Source organism: Dermochelys coriacea, chromosome 8 (genome assembly GCF_009764565.3).
Source record: "Dermochelys coriacea isolate rDerCor1 chromosome 8, rDerCor1.pri.v4, whole genome shotgun sequence".
NCBI lineage: Eukaryota > Metazoa > Chordata > Testudines > Dermochelyidae > Dermochelys > Dermochelys coriacea.
This window is the reverse complement of record NC_050075.1, coordinates 80,131,895-80,152,376: the sequence shown is the minus strand read 5'-3', so window position 1 is coordinate 80,152,376 and position 20,482 is coordinate 80,131,895. Positions and strand designations below refer to the sequence as shown.

Sequence of the window (20,482 nt, the reverse complement as noted above, 5' to 3'; positions counted from 1 at the left end):
GAGAGACATCAGTTAGTAAAAACTAAATTAGCTTCTCAGTTCTTACAGAATCTCTTCCGTATGCTGAAAATTCAAAATAAAGAAATATATAATCCAGAGACAGACAAGACCTAGAAAAATTCAGCCCAAGAAGTGAAAATTTGACAGTTATATGCCATTGGAAAAGGTCCTTTGAAATAAAAATGCATAAGCAACCTTAATTCCATCTGTCTCTATGTGCTCCAACTGATATGTATGATTAGAAGTGTAGAATGACTCCACAGTTTTAATTTATATGAGCATTGTTCTCTTTACTTCACAAAGGGGGAGAAAAAACAAATGTAATCTATATTGTGGTGTTAATTTATGGGTGTGACTTTTAGGTACGGTTCCCATCACACTTCAGTTCAGACCTGAAGGATCTACTAAGAAATTTACTCCAAGTAGACTTGACCAAACGATATGGAAATCTAAAGAATGGTGTAAATGACATAAAGAACCACAAGTGGTTTGCTACAACAGATTGGATTGCCATTTATCAGAGAAAGGTAAGGCACTTTCTCATCTAATTAATTAAAATTATATGCATTTCTGATTTCATTAAGCAAAGTCAAAGTTGGGTATTTTAAGTTGTATTATGAATGGAAAAGTTAGCAAATTTGACACATCCAATTCAAATATTCTGAGAAAAGCATGATATTACTTAGGATCCTGAGGAATGCATTAAATTACAAAGGACAGGTATACTTATCCTCAGCACCTCATGCACTTCCCTGCTCCCCTAATGCATGGTTCACACTCTACTCTAATTTCTTTCTTGCCCATCTTCAAAATGAGCTATTTCTTGCACCTCTAACCTTCTACTTAATCCTTAATATATAATGGCTACTGAAATTGTCCCTCCCACTAAGAAATCTTTATGTTCTTTGCCTACTTGTTCTTAGAAGCCAGCCTGTTCTTCACCATGGAGATGCTCTGGTCTTAATCCAGAGATTTGTCTCCAGCCTTTGCTATTACACACTCAGCTTCTGCTGTCACACACCTTTCCTCTGCTGTCTTCCTCTGAGAACAGCAGATCTTGTTAATCTTGAACACACAGAAGATTTCTTTTAAATTATCTAATTGTTTTTCTAGCACTATGCAGTTCCATTAGGGTAGCAATGTTGGGAGCCCTTCTAGTGGTTGGATGCAGGGCCGGATTTACACTTCACACGTCCCTAGTCACAGCACCTTCAGCATCCCTGTCTCTCCCCCCGCTGACCTTCATATTTGCTTTAAAAAATGAAACTTTTAACCCACTTTTCACTTTTAGGTGCCCCTAGAATGCTGGTGCCCCTAGGCATGTGCCTAATTGAAAATCTGGCCCTGGTTGGATGTCAGCATTTTTACCACAGTGTTTTCTACACTAGCTCAGGTTCTGAGCAGTCAGACAATCCTGGCAGCAAAACTATGCTAGGGCTCCCACTGTTGGAGCTGTAGCAGAATGAGACCTTAAGAAAAGTCTCATCATAGATACAACTGCTGAGAAGGCTGGCAGAAGGGCAAGATTTGGTTCCTGACTTACTGCGGGCCCTGCCTCCCAGCAGCTCCCAGAGTCTGCTCCCCTCTATGACATAGTGCCACTTTTGTAGCATCACTAAGCACCTGGAAATTAGCCAGTTCCCAGATGACATACACCTAGGAAATGAACAGTTTCTTAGGTTAAACCAGTATTTTTCTGTCCTCTAAATAGGAAGTAGTAAAATTTTAAAATCTCATTGGTTTTGTTCTGAAAATTTTGAGAGCGGAAATAATTTATTTTAATTGAGACATTTGTCATAAATGAGTTTACAGTCAAGTGACACACTTCAGCGAATATTAGTATCTTATTCAAATACTAACAGAGGTGTGAAAGTGCTGCTATAATAATAATTTTAAAAATACTTTTAAAGGCCAAACCTAAAATCTAACAATAGTTTATAAAAAGTAACTGGTTGTCTGGTTACACAAATTGACAGAACAGTAGTTGTTGTAATCACTAATGTATTAATTACTATAAGACAGGATACTATTAACACATCTTGCATTCTTTGTGTTAAGTGGAGACATTTTAAGAAAAGATTTAACCTTACAGAACTGTAATTATCTCTTCTCTGTGTTTTTAAATGCCCATTTAGAACACAATTTATATGCAGTGGGGATTCCTCTGTGATGTGCCTCTGATTTTTTTTCCTATAATAATAAATTAAATATTTTAATATTTTGCTACATATGCTTAACCTCACTATCCTATTGTTGTCAAACTTTTTTTTATCAGAAGCAAGAAATATCTAAAAATGAATTAGTGATACAACTATTGCTACTTTATATTACCCTTTGTAAAGGATTTGGAATACTAATGAAGAATGGTTTTGAAATTATTAATTATGGGAAATAAATACTATTAGAAGGCTAACAATATAATAATACAGTACAATATTAATATTTCAGAGTGTATTGAAATCTAGAGATCAACTGTTACGTTTGATGCCATCTTTTCATAGTGACTCTTTTCACCAGTGCTTTTTTTTATAGTAAAGTTACTTGCCTAAACTGGAGCTACTCTGCATAATGAAAAAATAGTTCCTTAGCAACTCACATGGTAGGAATAGTACTGTTGTGTTACACTTGTGCGTAATACAGTCAGTTATTTAATATTTCAGATAAGATCAGATCCTCTTTTTCTTTTTATGCATGCATAGGAATTGATTAAAACAGTGCCTGGTAATATGGCTTTAATTAAGGCTGAACAGTATTTCCATTATATATCCCTGTTCTCTTGTGAGCTCACTTTCAGAGATTTCCTCTGGTAGGGATCTGAGAATAATATTGTGAAAAATAACCCTGTATTGCAAGTACAAGTAAACATCTCGGGCTTTTCATTTGTATTGCAAGGACAAGTAAACATCTAGGGCTTTTCATTTGAGCTAGCAGGGGTTCCTAGTACAAAATTTTTGGTGGCCTTAGAGTGCAGCCACCAACTCTTGCTGGTGGCCGCTCTCACACTTCTTTCTAAAATACTTAATTAGCTTTAAGAAAAACAAATAAATATGCACATATACACATCCAAATCATAGTAATTTATTTATTGCTAGCTAATAAGTCCGTTGTAGAAAAGTGATATTAACATACAAATATTACTTTTCACAGCAGACTTATTCAGCCCTGGGGACAAATTAAGCCCTGTGGGGACTAGAGCCTGAAGCCACACCACCGGAGCCTAGGGCCTGCCATTGTGCAGCTGGAACCTGGGACTGGAGCCCAAAGCTCCAGGACTGAAGCCCAAAGCCTGAGCCCCACCGGCTTTGGGAAGGTGGGGAACGCATCAGCTGCCTGCTCCTCCAGCATTGTGCTCCAGGTGTCTCCAGAAGGGTGCAGGGCCCAACCCCAGCTGGAAGCCCCAGAACCAACAGAGATAGGGAGGGGCTGTTATTCCCCACATACCACACAGCCCAGGGGGCTGTGGCCACAAGAATTCCAGGTGAGGTCTCACCAGTGCCTTGTATAACGGTACTTTAATCTCCTTACTTTCCTACTGGAAATACCTCGCCGGATGCAGCCCAAGACTGCATTAGCTTTTTTCACGGCCATATCACATTGGTGGCTCATAGTCATCCTATTATCAACCAATACTCCAAGGTCCTTCTCCTCTTCCGTTACTTCTGATTGATGCGTCCCCAGCTTATAACTAAAATTCTTGTTGTTAATCCCTAAATGCATAACCTTACACTTCTCACTATTAAATTTCATCATATTACTATTACTCCAGTTTACAAGGTCATCCAAATCTTCCTGTATGATTTCCCGGTCCTTCTCTAAATTGGCAATACCTCCCAGCTTTGTGTCATCTGCAAACTTTATTAGCACACTCCCACTTTTTGTGCCAAGGTCGGTAATAAAAAGATTAAATAAGATTGGTCCCAAAACTGATCCCTGAGGAACTCCACTGGTAACCTCCCTCCAGCCTGACAGTTCACCTTTCAGTAGGACCCGCTGTAGTCTCCCTGTTAACCAATTCCTTCTCCACCTTTCAATTTTCATATTGATCCCCATCTTTTCCAATTTAACATGATTTTGGTAATTAATTGAGCTTTAAATATTCATGGTAAATAGGCCCAATGGCCTGTGATGGGATGTTAGATGGGGTGGGATCTGAGTTACTACAGAAAATTCTTTCCTGGGTATCTGGCTGGTGAATCTTGTCCATATGCTCAGGGTTTAGCTGATGGCCATATTTGGGGTCGGGAGGGAATTTTCCTCCAAGACAGATTGGAAGAGGCCCTGGAGGTTTTTCGCCTTCCTCTGTAGCATGGGACACAGGTCACTTGCTGGAGGATTCTCTGCACCTTGAAGGCTTTAAACCACGATTTGAGGATTTTAATAGCTCAGACATAGATGAGAGGTTTTTTGCAGGAGCGGGTGGGTGAGATTCTGTGGCCTGCATTGTGCAGGAGGTCGGACTAGATGATCATAATGGTCCCTTCTGACCTTAGTATCTATGAATCTAAGAAAAGCCCCTGGTGGCCGCATTTGGTAAACGCTGTTTAAAATCACAGTTTTAGTCTGTTCGGTTGTTTTTTTTGTTAAGGAATAATTTGGGAACAACTGGAGGGAGAATGAGGGTAATGGCAATAGGAACACATGGTTACATAGGTTAGGTATGCACTCAGGCTATTGAGCACCCACTTTTTCCTTCCTGCCTTGAGGGCAGGGATGTATGTTTGTATAAAGCCATGTGCAATGAGGCCCTGTTCTTATTTGTGATTTCTAGCTTCACAAATATTAGTGAGTAGTACTGTGGACCAGACATGCGTATCTCTACATCAAAGGTGGCAGTATAAGAAAGGAAGCAGGTTCTGCAGAGCTGCTACTTCCTTCCATCCAAATGCAGATGTGGGGCAGGAAGTTGGAGCCTTCCTATGCTGCACTGGGTATAAACACAGAATAGTTTCCTCCCTCCCCAGCATAGCAGGGAGTCACTCTCTCCTTCTCAGGATGTTCCAAGTCAGTGCAATAACATGCCACTCCTTGCACTATGCAGATCATAATGTCATGATCTAACACTAAATAATAGCTGATGTTTTCAGATCACAATCTCTTTAAATATTTGGCAGTCTGTCAGATTCACTGACAAATTCCAGTAGGCAGATTTGTTGTGATCCTCAGAGTTCCCTATGATTTTGGATCTACAAATAAGATTAACCATTGCAAGATTTAAAAGCAACAAAAAAATGGCAAAAACACTGTTTGGCCTCTAGTTTGTTGCACAGGCACATTCTGTCTCTGACATATAAAATGTTCGGATGAAACATCACCATACAAAATCATATAAAACATTATCAAAGTTTACTCTTCTTTAAATATAAGGGTTTCACTATAGGAAAATGGTGATCCAAAACTGTATAGGTATCTTTTGAATTGTATGATTTCACAAACCACTTCAGCTTTACTTTCTTGGTGGTTGTGAGATATCAGAATCCCTTGATGTCAACAAAGAATCCACCATAGTGGTCACCTATGCTGTATTCCCTTTGTATAAAGTTGTGTGATTTTATTTTTGTCCTGCATACCTTCCCTCCACTCTGAAAGCCTTCACGTTGCAGTGACAGTCCTTTGGGCCAAAGAAAGTGGTTTCAGCTCCCTTTGGAACTTGTCAGCTTTGTTTTTAACATGGCCATAGGAGGATACAATGTAATATACAAGTGTGTGCTCTTGCCACTCCACAGGGATCAGACATAGGCCTTGGCGTTCAGGACTGGTTTACTTGATTCCCACATGGCAGCATGTTGTGCTTTTGCTAGGCCTCTGGGCTGCACTGTAATCATAGAAATGTTGAGCTGGAAGGGACCTCAGGAGGTCAGCTAGCATCCACTGTGAAGCAGAATTAAGGAAACTTAAACTATCCTGACAGCTGTTTGTCTAACCTGTTCTTAAAAAAAAAAAAAAAAAAAAAAAAAAAAAAAAAAGGGAGATTCCTCAGCCTGCCCTAAGCAATTCATTCCAGTGCTTAACTACCCTGACAGGAAGTTTTTCCTAATATCCAACCTAAACCATCTCTGCTGCAATTTAAGTCCATTGCTTCTTGTTCAACCTTCAGAGGTTAAAGAGAACAATTTTTCTCCCTCCTTATTGTAGCAGCCTTTTATGTACTTGAAAACTGTTATCATATTCCCCCCTCAGTCTTCTCTTCTCCAGACTAAACAAACACCATTTTTTTTCAGGTTTCAGAGTAGCAGCCGTGTTAGTCTGTATCCGCAAAAAGAAAAGGAGGACTTGTGGCACCTTAGAGACTAACTCATTTATTTGAGCATAAGCTTTCGTGAGCTACAGCTCACTTCATCGGATGCATTCAGTGGAAATCAGTCTTCCTTCATAGGTCATATTTTTTTTACCTTTTAATCTTTGTTGCTCTTGTCTGGATTTTCTCCAATTTCCAATATCTTTCCTGAAATGTGGCGCCTAGAACTCGACACAATACTCCAGTTGAAGCCTCGTCAGCACCGAGTTGAGTGGAAAAATTACTTCTCATGTCTGTCTTACACCACTCCTGCTAATGCATCCCAGAATGCTGTTCGCTCTTTTTTTTTTTCTTTTTTTTTTTTTGCGCAACAGTGATTGAGTCCCAGATGCTTTTCTGCAGTACTCCTGCCTCGGCAGTCATTTCCCATTTTGTATGTGTTCCTTCCTAAGTGGAGTACTTTGAATTTATCCTTACTGAATTTCATTCTGTTTACTTCAGACCATTTCTCCAGGTTGTCCACATCATTTTGAATTTTAATCCTATCCTCGAAAGCATTTGGAACCCCTCCCAGCTTGGCATTGTCCGCAAACTTTATAAGTGTACATGCTATGCCATTCTCGAAATCATTGATGAAAATATTGAACAGAAGTGAACCCAGAACTGATCCCTGCGGGACCTCACTCGATATGCCCTTCCAGCTTGACTGTGAACCACTGATAACTACTCTCTGGGAACAGTTTTCCAACCAGTTATGGACCCACTTTATAGTGGCTCCATCTAGGTTGTATTTCCCTAGTTTGTTTAGGAGGAGGTCTTGTGAGACAGTATCAAAAGCCTTACTAAAGTCAAGATATACCACATCTCTTTCTCTTAGACTTGCTTCTCATGGGATCTTACCTACCAACTTCCTGAATTTACTAGGGCCTGCCTTCTTGAAATCCATTATCCTTTTTGTGCTGTTTTCCCTCCTACCATTCCTTAGAATCATAAACTCAGTCATTTCATGGTCACTTCCATTTTCAAATTCTTGACTAGTTCCTCCCTATTTATCAAAATCAAATCTAGAACAGCCTCTCCCCTAGTAGCTTTCTCCACCTTCTGACATAAAAAATTTGTCTCCAGTACATTCCAAGAATTTATTGGATAATCTGTGCCCTGCTGTGTTGTTTTCTCAACAGATGTTTGATTAGTTGAAGTCCCTTAGTGCTTAACTATCTTTATAGTTACATTTTTTTCTGAATACCTAATGTGATTCTCCCTTGTTGCAAATTAAGATGATTACTTTTTGTCATACCCTCAATGGATTGGGAGAACAATTGATCACTGTCCTCTTTATAACAACCTTTACCTATTTGAAGACTGTTATCATGCCCTCCCTCAATCTGTTCCCTGGAGCAAACATGCTCAGTTCTTTCAAACTTTCCTCATAAATCATATTGTCTAACCTCAAATATCCATCTTTCTAATATTCATCTTTAATACTCTTTGCTCACAAGAGGCAGTAATATGTCTTTTGGAGCATCTGCAAAAAGGGGCTGATTATTGAACTTACACGGATGAGGTGAATCTGCTCATTCATTTCAATTTTACTCTTAGAATTAACTGTAGGGAAAATTATAGTGGAGTCTCTGACCTCATTTATATTGAATAGTGTGAATAATATCTTCCGAAGGAATAGAAACAACCTTGGGTTTTGTTTTGTTTTTTTAAAAACAGTATAGTCTGACCTATCTAACTTGTTAAACCCAACCGATTACTTCATCTAATCACAGGAGTCAGTCTTTTGAGGCATGCTAAAGCTAAACTGCTGTGGGTGTGTCATGGAGATGACATAATTGTTCTCCTCATAGAAATAACTACAGTGAAGGAGTTCCCTGGATATTTTTAAAAGTCTTTCAGTAGCCATATCATTATGTCCCAATTCTAGATCTGGTTAGATGGGCTCTTGCTTCTCATTTAAACAGACTTTTTTCATCTGATGGAGATCTCTGAGTAATGTGGAACAATTGTCATGAGAGGTCCTGAAAGTTATATTTGAGCAACATGTATGTGAAGCTGCGGGGGAGATAGTCAAAAGATTTGGATTTTGAGCCGGTATACATGCTGATGATTCACAATACCCCCTTCCATTATACTCAGTGCCAGCTCTCTCCTTTCCTAATGCCTGGCTGAGATAGGGGCATGAATGAGAGCAAACTAACTGATGTTCAATTCAGGCAAGGTGCTAGTAAGTACGAAGTGTCAGGGAGCTTCAGCTGAACTGATGCGTGCTCCTGTTATTGGGTATTGCCCAGTCTTTTGGAAGGATTTTTTTTTTTAATCTGGGAGGTTTGGATCCCAAATTGTCCCAGGATTTCTAGGTAGTGCTGCTAGCCAGGAGTCCATTTTTCCATCTCTTCAACCATTGTGATAGATTCTCTTGCATGCAGCCCTCACTGCATTATCTCTACCTTTATCATCTCCAGGAAATTCATTTTCCCCTGTTCTCTGTTGGAATCTGAGTTTTTTGACCTTCCAAGTGCAGCATAAGAAATAGCTGTATTTGCTTAGACTTTTGTCTGAGATGGTGATGGAGAAGGATGGTAGTCTTTCTCTGGACGAAAGTCATTTTTGTTGGACCTTTGTCAGTAAGTGATGATTTTAAATTTCTGTCCATACATCTAGACACTACTTGATATGTTCATTTGAGAAAGCCCTAAGTATATGTGGTAATGGATGATATTGGGTAAAGTTATTCTGATTAAGCTTTCTCACTTGCCAGTGATAAAGAAGTGCTTGTGGAGGATCAAGGGTTTTTGGGGGGTTTTTTATGCTTGTTACCATATCAGTAAATCTAAAAGGTAGATTTTTACTTGTCTGCTCTTTTAAACTGACATCTTACGTGATTCTTCTCTCAAATATAGGTAGAAGCTCCTTTTATACCAAAGTGCAGAGGACCTGGAGATACCAGCAACTTTGATGACTATGAAGAAGAAGATATTCGTGTGTCTCTAACAGAGAAATGTGCAAAAGAATTTGCTGATTTTTAGTATGTGTAAGAGGACAAGATGACATCAGGACTTACATTGGGATCTTTGCACTCTATTAACTGATGAGGTGAAGCTGAGACAGTCATATGTCAAAACAGTTACCTAGTTACTTCATTCCACAAAGCTGACTGAGGTCTTTATTGCCATCTTCCATGTGTGCAGTTTGCACCAACCCTTATAACTAGGCACAATTAAGCAAGCACTGTTTTGCTGTATCACAGAATACTAGACCACTTTCCTACTTATCTTTGGTTTCTGTCGTTTCATTTGTTTCTGTATAATGTTCGGTTCCCCCTTTTTAAAATGAAGTAGTTTTTACCCAAGAATGCTCCATTTTATTTTGAATAATGTATTTGTGCGAGTGAAATGGAAGGTGTTGCGGCTACTGTGATTTAGACTGAAGTGAAAGATAAGTGTTGCTTCTAGTCTGTGCCAGCCAATACTTCTTGTCTGTCTTGTATCTGAGACTACAGTTGATTTTATATATATATATATATATATATATATATATATATATATATATATATATATATATAGGTAGCTCAGACTAAATCTAGCCAACATTTTTAGCATTTTTGAAGGTAGTATTTATCGCCACATAAGTCTATGCTAAATTAACTTAAAAACATTACTTCCTGGAGCCTGACCAAAATTAACATAAATTGGACAGCTTAAGTAGGGGACAGTAGCTGGGCCTCGTGCCTTGGTTTTCTACATACCTTCAGTTCTCTTCACTGCCTCCTTCCTTTGTATTCCTCACCTGGGCAGTAGGTAAATATGCCATAACCTGACTGTGCCATGGGAAGCACGCAATCTCACTGAGCAGGAACAGCTCTACCGGGTCTGAACTTCAGACCATGTTTAACCAAGTAAATTACCAGCATTTCAGTCGATAGGTATTAAATGGGTTTTTAACACCGTAAACCCTAAACTCTTAAAAGAAGTTTTGGTCAGTATTGTAACAGAATATGACTGACTAAAAAAAAAAGTCAGTGTTGTGTCTCCGAAAGTATTCCTCGTTTAATACCCTTTTTTAACTTAAGGCGTTGGTTTAAAAAACAAAATCAAAAAGTGCTCTGCCATTAGCTATGAGGAAACAAGTGGGTTTAGCAAATGCGAAGTAATATGAATGCATTGCTAGATGAATATGGTGTTGTTTTTTTGTTAGCTGTTAAAATAAAAGGTTATTGCCAAGTTTTTATTCTGGTATACTATATTAGTAAACTGGGCATGGAGAACTGCTATGATCGTTTGATTTTTAATTACAGTGCTTCATTCATGTGTAAAAGAGACATAGTTTAAAAACTGCCACAGTTGTTTTCTTATTTACGTTGTGTCTTCATTTCTAACCTAGTTCCTTTCAATGAAACAGAATGTATGATCACACAGATGTAAGAATTTGGGCTTGTATACTCTCACCAACTGACTTAAGATACTGCTGCCATGTACTAGCTTTTGGCACTTTTACACATTTATTTCAGTGTTTATTAATAATCAGTGGCTCAGCACATTATTTTTTGCTTTTAAACTTATCCATACTATTTTTATTTGTACACTTGATTCTGGATATCTCAGTGACCTGTCTTCAAAACAGCACTTCTAAAGAGTTTAAAATAAACTAGGCTCATATTTTATGATCAATTTACATGCATACAAGGATGACTCGTTTTTATTAAAACTGATCTATATTGATACATAGCTATTGTATTTGTTTGAATGTCAGTGCAGATGAACCATTGACATTACATCCTTTTCATCTGTATTACACTCCTTTAAGAAAAGCCTTTGTAGACATTTTACAAACCAGTATGAGCTGTAACATCCAACATTCTGTATGTCTTTAGGTTGTCAAGCATTTTTGCACAACGTCATTAGGAGGTTGACGCTGATTGCAGCCTTTGTCCACCCATATTTACATATGTACAAGAAAAGTATAAAATACTTTGCTGTAGCAAATTTTATGTAATAAAAATATATCATCACATTAATAAATTAAAGAAAAAGTCTTTGTATAAAAAATGTTAAAATCTTTTGTATTTCATTTAGACTGAGGACATGCTGTTGTATGCTAGCTGTATGCGATAAATTCTACAGTAACTTTGTTGTCGTTTATGAACTTTAAAAGATTTTAATAAATGCTGGAGATCACAGTTTGATTGCTTATTATTTTAATTTTCAGTCTCTTAATATGGTTAAGAGATTTTCTATTCTGTAAAATATAGTGATCATTCACCCTGGGTGTATAGTAAAACAGAAGAGTCTAGGGCATTGATTCTAACATGTCTATTTGATATCCAGATTAAACTCTAGATGGGCATAAATTGAAGCGGCCTCTTAATAATTTCCATGATGATATGTTATTTCTTAATTGTATCAACAAGCAGTTAACTATGGGAAGTAAAATAAATTTCCAACATGGCATAATAGACTTCAGTAAGGAAATGAGACTTTATTTGGGGCAAGAGAAGGAGCATAGTTTCCATGGCATTAGTGAATACATTTGACAATGTGAATATTATGCAATCCTCTCATTTAAACACAGTCATAAAAATATAACCACAAGAATATCATACTTGTGTTTAATTTCAAAAATCCTTTTTACCATATGAAAAATTGTATATCAAAAAATAAAGGCTTGTTAATTTTACACAGTTGAGGAATTAAGTGTTGAACTAAATGGTATATTTTAACTAGTTATATGCAATTTCATTTCCAACATAAAGGATTGTATCTCATTAAGTAAATTGCTTCTTTATTCTCTTGTCAGTGGCATTAAAACGCTTATTTTTAAATCCCTAGTGTTGAAAATATTTTACATTTTTTTGCAAATAATTAGATGTTTATAAGTACTGCAAGAGTGTGAAATATAGTAAAAAATTACTAGAATGTTCATAGATTCATAGATACTAAGGTCAGAAGGGACCATTCTGATCATCTAGTCCAACCTCCTGCATAGCGCAGGCCACAGAATCTCACCCAGGTTTAATTAATTAATTGTACCACGTCACATACATGGTTTCTTAAAATTGAATTTACTAATAACAGGGAAAGACTCGAGTAATGTACTGAACGTACTAGGTTGGGCCTATTAAATTCCACGCTAAAGTTGAGTGTTTTGAAGAAGATGGTACTGTTTGAAAGCACTGCCAGAAGGCAATTAGAGTTGGATTTTTTTAAAACAGAGAGCAAGCTGGTCATCAAATGCAAATAATTTTCCATATTTATCATCTCACATTTATTCCTTATTTTTATTTAAAACAATTCTCTTATAAAATAATCTCTGCGGATTCTTGTTGTACAGACTGTGTGCCTTATAAGCCATGAAACTATTGATAAAAGTAAAAACTGTTATGGGAGCTGGCTATCATTTATCCTCAGAATCCTGCAGTTCATGTTTTAAAAGGCACTGCTGTGTCTGTCTGTACCTCAGCTTCTCTTTTCACATTGTTGTGGTCACAGAACTTGAAAAAGTTTATTTTATGCTGCTATAGGCCTATTGACTTCGGTTTTGTGTTTTAGTTTCCTAGTATAAACACCATATTACATTTTAAAGATTTTTGTTTGTGCTTTCTTAGACAAATTTGTTGCAGTCTTCTAGATCACGAGTCTTATGTTTCTTCTGCATTTCTACAAAGAAAACAACAGAACGCCACTAGCCATCACCTTCAGCCCCCAACTAAAACCTCTCCAACGCATCATCAAGGATCTACAACCTATCCTGAAGGACGACCCATCACTCTCCCAGATCTTGGGAGACAGGCCAGTCCTTGCTTACAGACAGCCCCCCAATCTGAAGCAAATACTCACCAGCAACCACACAACAGAACCACTAACCCAGGAACCTATCCTTGCAACAAAGCCCGTTGCCAACTCTGTCCACATATCTATTCAGGGGATACCATCATAGGGCCTAATCACATCAGCCACACTATCAGAGGGTCATTCACCTGCGCATCTACCAATGTGATATATGTAATCATGTGCCAGCAATGTCCCTCTGCCATGTACATTGGCCAAACTGGACAGTCTCTACGTAAAAGAATGAATGGACACAAATCAGACGTCAAGAATTATAACATTCAAAAACCATTGGAGAACACTTCAATCTCTCTGGTCACTCGATCACAGATCTAAGAGTGGCTATCCTTCAACAAAAAAGCTTCAAAAACAGACTCCAACGAGAGACTGCTGAATTGGAATTAATTTGCAAACTGGATACAATTAACTTAGGCTTGAATAGAGACTGGGAATGGATGAGTCATTACACAAAGTAAAACTATTTCCCCATGGTATTTCTCCCTCCCACCCCACCCCTCCACTTTTCCTCTGATTATTCTTGTTAACTGCTGGAATTAGCCTACCTTGCTTGTCACCATGAAAGGTTTTCCTCCTTCCCCCTCCTGCTGCTGGTGATGGCTTATCTTAAGTGATCACTCTCCTTACAGTGTGTATGATAAACCCATTGTTTCATGTTCTCTGTGTGTGTATATAAATCTCTCCTCTGTTTTTTCCACCAAATGCATCCGATGAAGTGAGCTGTAGCTCACGAAAGCTTATGCTCTAATAAATTTGTTAGTCTCTAAGGTGCCACAAGTACTCCTTTTCATCTTCCATAAGAAACTGCTAAAGGGTTTACAGATAGGATGTATAGAGCTGGTCTGACAGGGATAATACAGAAGTTCCCTTACTTGGACAGCTGGTTCAGTTGGGTCAAGGTGTGATCTAGTTTCTCAGGATAACTTTCCTCTCTGTAGCTTTTTTGAGGTTGAGGGTGAATGAGTAAAAAATCTGTGTTGAATATGAGAGCTACTGTGCTAACATTTACAGGGATTTCTGCAGACTCCAGAAGGGCTTGGCTGCTTCAAAGAAATTTCTAGATCTATAAAGGGCAATCATCCTTGCATCATTGGAAATCTGCACTCCAATCAAATTTTGTGTAAGGGTGCTAGACCTGATGGCTACTTACACTTTCCTGTGAAGTCATGCAAATGATAACATGAATCTATTTCAGTGTTCGTACAATTCCCTTTTAAACATTGGTGACTCATAGTCTGGACACGGTTCTATGATCTGAGGAGGTCAAGACGTCGCTCCTGAAGTGAACCGGTACAAAACCCTTTCTTTTTGGATTGTAGAGGTAACGTGTTTATGGTACTCATTTGAGTCAGCTCGTGACCCATGAAATGTGTAAGCAGAAAGAGACTCAGTTACTTCCACACACACGCAGCCTGTTAGAGATTTTGGTTGTAAGGTTTGTCCTAAAAGCATTCCTCCTTGTAGTCAGAGCAAGATGGTGCAGATTGCCCTTGTTATCTGTGAAAATTTAGTATGTGATTTGCCAAGTTTGGCCTCTGTCTCCCCGTTATATCAACAAATAGCCTGACTGGGAGTGGTGCATCCAGAACAATGACTCCTTTGGCTTTGCGTGTGGCAGAAGTGAAGAACACTTGACCTAATAGTACAAGGTGAGTAGGTGCAGACCAACTAGAATGGTTTCTCAATGACAATGACATCTTCAATCTTTGTCAAATGGAAACATCCAGCTGTTGTTCTGTTTGCAAAAAATCTAAACACATAGGTCTTGAGGTCTATTCGTGAGTACACTGGAGTCCAAACTCCGTCACAGATGCCTTTCTTCTTCACTGGGAGATACAGTTATAGTTATGTCTCCATTTCCTTTGCTTCCAAGGTCCTGTAGAAGATTTGACAAGGCACAGCTTGAGATACATTTGGGCAACCAAAGGGAAGCTAAACATTCAACTCAGTAGTGTTTGTGTGTCTAATGTGATAGCTTTTGAAGACCCCATCTGATCAATTCCAAAATTTCAGGCAACATTTTAGTCATCACTGGGAAGAACCCTAATGATTTTGGTGACAGTCAGAAAACCAGAACACCAGAAATGCCTGATTTCCACACACAGCCATTTGATGCTGCAGGCAGAGGAGCATTCTGATATCACAAGGTCTGCTGAGAAGGTCTACTGGGAAGAGATGGGATCCAGCTGACCAAGAAGGGGAAGAGTATCTTTGTGTACAAACTCACCAACCTAGTGAGGAGGGCTTTAAACGGTGTTCAAAGGGGGCATATGACAAAAGCCCACAAGTAGGTATTTTTTTAAAAAGGTTACCTTAACAGAGGGCTAGATGTTGGGAGGACGGGGCATGGAAAATTACAACAGGTCATAGGAGCAACAAGAGGGAAATCAGTGGGGGAATCTTTGTTCATAGCGATGTCTATACGCAAATGCAACAAGTACGGGGAATAAATAGGAAGAACTGGAAGTATTAGTACATAAGCTAAATTATAACTTAATTGGCAACACAGAGATTTGGTGGGACAAATCTTGTTACTGAAATATTGATATAACCAGGAATGGTTGTTCAGGGAAGGACAGGAAACGGGGAGGGAGAAGGGAAGGTGGTGTTGCATTATACACCAAGAATATATGCACTTGTTCCGAGGTCCAGAAGGAGAGGAAGACAAGTTAAAAGTCTCTGAGAAAGGAAAAAGGGGCAGGGGTGAGGGGAAGAGACTGTAATGCTGCCAGTAATATTGACTATATCCTTATTTGAAGTATTCTCAACTTCTCACGTTGATTTATTTTTTTTAATTCTCTAGGCTTCCTTTCACCCAAATCTAAAATGTTTGTGAAATTGACTAGCTATTTTTATTTTATGTTCATCTTTGCCGCAGCTAACAGTTTTGAGATTTTTAACTCTGTCAGCCTTGTATTCCATGTATATAGATTGGCCTCAGCCCCTCGTAGCACAGGCTGCCGTATAGTTATTAACTACTAGCATTGGTTGGAAAATAGGATTCCTCCAAAGAAAACTTTGACTTTTTTCATTTTAAAAAAAAGGAAGTGAGAAAAGAAAACTGCCAAAGACCAATATTTTTGGAAACTGCTGAAACTGAAAATCTTTTGGCCTCACACTGTTGGGGGTTGTTTTTTGTCCAATTTTCAGCTAAAAAAATATTTGCTTTTCCAGTGGGAAAAAAATCAAACCTTTTTGAGGAAAGCAGAAACTTTCAGTACACATTTTCATTTTGTCAAAAATCCAATTTTTCATTTAAAAAAATGTAGTAAATTTTGACTAGTCCTATTACTGACATCTAACTGTTGTTTCTCAACTATGTCATTTACTGCACTTTTATTGGATGAAGAGTTCTTATTTCTCTAATAGCTCTACAGTTATTTCTGAACCATACAGTGCAGATGACAAAGGATATTGTTAGCCAATTGGGGAACAGGGATTTGCATATTCACTGTCTGGTTATTTCTCAGGTTTATGGTGATTATGCATCTCTCTCCTTTCAGGACACTCCTATAAAATCTCATCGTGTGCACGCCTCCGATAACCATGAGTGCTTCGACCTCCAGCCTCTTCTAAACTTGTCTCCTAATCTGAATCCAGGTATTAAATGCAATTGCTTTTAAAAGAATTACTCTTAATCTGAGACTAATCCTGAACCATTTAAATCAGTAATAGTTTTCCTGTTGACTTCATTGGAAACAGAATTGGACCTTCTTTTGGGAGCAGGGAAGAGCTTAGGTGGAAAAGAAAATGATTTGATTGTGTGGGGTGGGGAGAGCTTGGATTGAGAAACGGGGGAGCTAATTAGATTGCATGATGGGGTCAGAGGGTGTCAGAAACTTGAGGCAGGCATGTTGGTTGTGGCAAACAAATGCAGGCAGTAACCATCTGGAACATAGGAATGAGAAGGTGGTGAGCAAATTTCAGTGCAACTGGTTGGGAAAAGGTGTCTCCTCCCCCCACCCTCACGTTTGAGTTCATAATTGTATCCTGGGCTAATAAACTCTGAGGCTCAGGATATTGCTCCTGTTCACAGGAAGCAGCCTAGCATTACTATTACCATACTGCACATGTTTAGTGTGTAGGAAGGGAAGGCAAGGCATGGCAAATCATGTTGTTGTTTTACTGTTTAGCAACTATTTGCTGAGGGTGTAATTCTCACACACATTGCTCAGAGTAATTGGACTCTGGAAAAATCCAATAGGGTCATCTAAAATGGAATGCACCCCATCCCTCAGCCTTTGAACAGGGCACTGTCCAGAGCTACTATATGAATGCTATTCCAGCCCAATCCCTGAAGTCTTCCTGTATAGTGGTTCCTGTCTATTGGATCTAACTGCTGATCACTGTCCCCTTTCTCTAGTGTTCCATTCTATACTAGCACATCTGGAGTTGGCATGAAGCCCACCCCCTGGCAGTCAAGGGTAGAGAGGCCCCTTTCATGGCCACTTCCTTCCCCCACAGTATCCCTCACTGCATAAAGGCACATTGAGGAATTCCATAGCATGGAGTGCCTTGTGTGGAAGCCCACCGTCAGCAGGTGCATTTCACTCTAACTAGACAACTATTTATGAGAATACCATGTAATCTTTTAGTCTAACATATCTTAAAGCAGCTGAACCCATTTTGCTTTGCAAAGTACTTGAGTGTAAATTTTCCTTGAATTTTTAAAAAGTCAGTGCTAATATTTGAGTCTGTTAGAGCAGTCAGCTATCAGCAAGTAAGTAACATCATCCAAAATTAGGGCCAGTGTCAGGGAAGTCACTAAATAGCCTTTATTCTGCTATTGCTTGTTAATTAATAATGACCAATTTTAATTTTCAGTGCTTCAGATTTTAATACATACTAGTTTAGTGTTGCTACTGTTGTAATTGACCTGTACTGTTGGCTGCCTTGAGCTTAGCCCAAGCAACACTTCAGTAATTATAGCTGCGCCTGTTAAGTTTCTAGACTTCATAAAGAACCTTGGCAAAGTTTGTTTTGAATTAAAACCAGCTAGTAAAGATTTGATTGGGAATGAGGTTGTTAAGATGTGTAATATGTCTGATCAATTGCTTAATCAACAGCACTGTGGCGAGCTAGTCAGCAGACTGGGCAACTAGCAAGCAGTTAGGGTAAGAGTCTATAAGTCGTGATCAGGTAAAAGCTATGGCCTTTCAACTCAAAGGGGTAGAATTGCAAATCCACTTTTTAACATAGTTGGGGATGACTCCAAAACTATCTCTCAATACATAGGAAACTCAATCAAAATGATATTGTTAGCAAGTGCACTTTCTGTAGATTTTTCTTCTCAAATAAGTTTTTCCTTGCAGTTACTCATTTTAGTCCTCTTAGTGAGCCTATCGTATAATAGTCCAGCTAATAACAAATACTATTTGTGCAATTAAGACACAATTTGTTTCTCTGTGCCCTTCTCATAATTGGTCTGCAAATAATAATAATAATAATAATAATAATAAATCTGATTTTCCCACTTTAATAAATGGCAAGGGAATTCTTAGCAGTGAATTGATTCATGTCTTTTTATTACTCCAACTATTTTATACAGAAAAACATGGTCGTTGCAACCTCCAGGCCCTGGCAAATGTAATATTATACAATAAATGGGGCATACTATGGAAATTAAGTTCCAAAATACTTTAGCATACAATCAAAACAAAAACCATACTTCTATTTCTGCTTAGCTTCTCTGTAACAAGATGATACAATTTAAATGAACTGAATTGGCCAGTAGATGGCATATTCATTAAGACCTGGATCAGGACAAACAGGAAAAGTTCACATATTAACTTCTTCTGAGTTTGTGTGAACAAACAAGCCTATGTAAAATGCTTGTTGAAGAATTGTAGGGAACAGAATATGCCTCTTTGGACATGTATATCAGATAACATACTACACACAGCATTAATAATAAATACTTAGTGCTTACATACTAATAGCTTCAATATATTTTGTAAATATTAACTTATCCTCACAACACTCAGAAGCAGACGGACATTTTCCTTGTAGGGTAACTGTGTTAGAAAAGTTAATGACATCACTAGAATGCTGGAATTCCTGGGTCCTAGCCTTGGACTCAACCTTCCAATTCACGCCAATGTATTTATTCAAAGCTATAGTCTCTGTGATTGCAGTATGCCTTTGTAATTATCTGCATCATTATAAAACATGTTAGCTAATAAATGAGGCCAGCCTCTTCTGGTTATCAGTGCCATGAAATACACATTTCTAAGGTGATATTTTATTAATAAAGTATAATTGTATCTAACAGATTTTATAGCAATATTTGTGTTTAAACTGCAATCATGCATTCTTATATCAAAAACCATCTTTAAAAAGGAAGTGTTTGAATCCAGTTTGGACAAAACAGCTCTTTGTATTTCATTGCATCAATTGTAATAAAGCTGGATATTCCCCAATTGGTAAATCTTCTTGGAATAAGTGGCCCAACCCAGCTTTCTTTTATTTGAGCAGCATGTGATCCCATTATTGTATTACATGCACTTCACGGCTCAGGAGCTGACTGGCATTTGACTGGCAGACTTGTATTTATTCTTCAGCATTCTCCCCAAGACAAATAATAAACTTGCCATGAATAGATAATCTGAAAGAAAAAAGATGAAAATCTCAGTACTACGCTGTCCTCAGTTCAAACATCTCTGTACCAAGCAGCCAGTGCAGAGGATGAAAAGGCAATATTCAGAAGGCCTCAGTGCCATGGTCTTGGTTTTATTTTATGTATACAAAATTACAGTAATACCCAGAGACCACAATCAGAATTGGTTCTCCATTGTGGTAGGCATGGTCTGAATACGTAAGACTGGTCCCTGCTAACGCTCTGTGTTCAGTGTGTTGTTAATTTTGAGGGGATTCTGTGTCCTGAATGTTAATTCTGAAGGAGGAGGAGCTTGAATTAAGCCCCAAATAACATTGCTGCTGCTGTTCAGTAAGCATCTGTGGGATGGGAAGCAAACTAAGTTCTAAAACAGCAGGAAAGAGATGTCTGGCTTGAACTCCAAAAGCAGCGCTTACGTTTTATTGATTTATAGTGCTGTATTACAAAAAGTGCTACTCTGGGCACCTTTATTTAAAATAATGCAACAAAGAGTTGCTTGGTTCTGGAGGCTGAGAGAAGGGGAAGGATAGAGTAACAGAAAAGACCCGCAAAACTAACCCCACAACCACCAATATCCATATGTCTCTTATTTTGAATTGGTCAGGCTCTGACCCATAAAAACAACTTTAAAGCCCAAATTTTCAAATACAAGAGTCTAAAATTAGGCTCTAAATACACATTTAAGAACTTAATAAGTGGCTAGCTATTCAAGTGTTCAGCTCCCACTGAGTTAAAAATCTGGCTACTTGGACCTTAGTCCGAGGCCCAGTGAAACGAGTGCAA

The 20,482-nt window shown here is 38.3% G+C and overlaps 1 protein-coding gene across 6 annotated transcripts in view; it reads left to right on the top strand.

Annotated features, from left to right (window-relative positions):
* The window catches only part of PRKACB (protein kinase cAMP-activated catalytic subunit beta), a 110,746-nt gene extending 100,986 nt beyond the window's left edge, over positions 1-9,760 (top strand). For all 6 annotated transcript variants that reach the window (XM_038413472.2, XM_043520374.1, XM_043520376.1 and 3 more), the window contains 2 exons: positions 363-527; positions 9,142-9,760. In XM_038413472.2, coding sequence (XP_038269400.1) covers positions 363-527; positions 9,142-9,267 — 291 coding nt within the window. In that variant the 3' untranslated portion in view covers positions 9,268-9,760. The remainder of the gene's footprint in view (positions 1-362; positions 528-9,141) is intronic.
* The last annotated feature ends 10,722 nt before the right edge of the window (positions 9,761-20,482 follow it).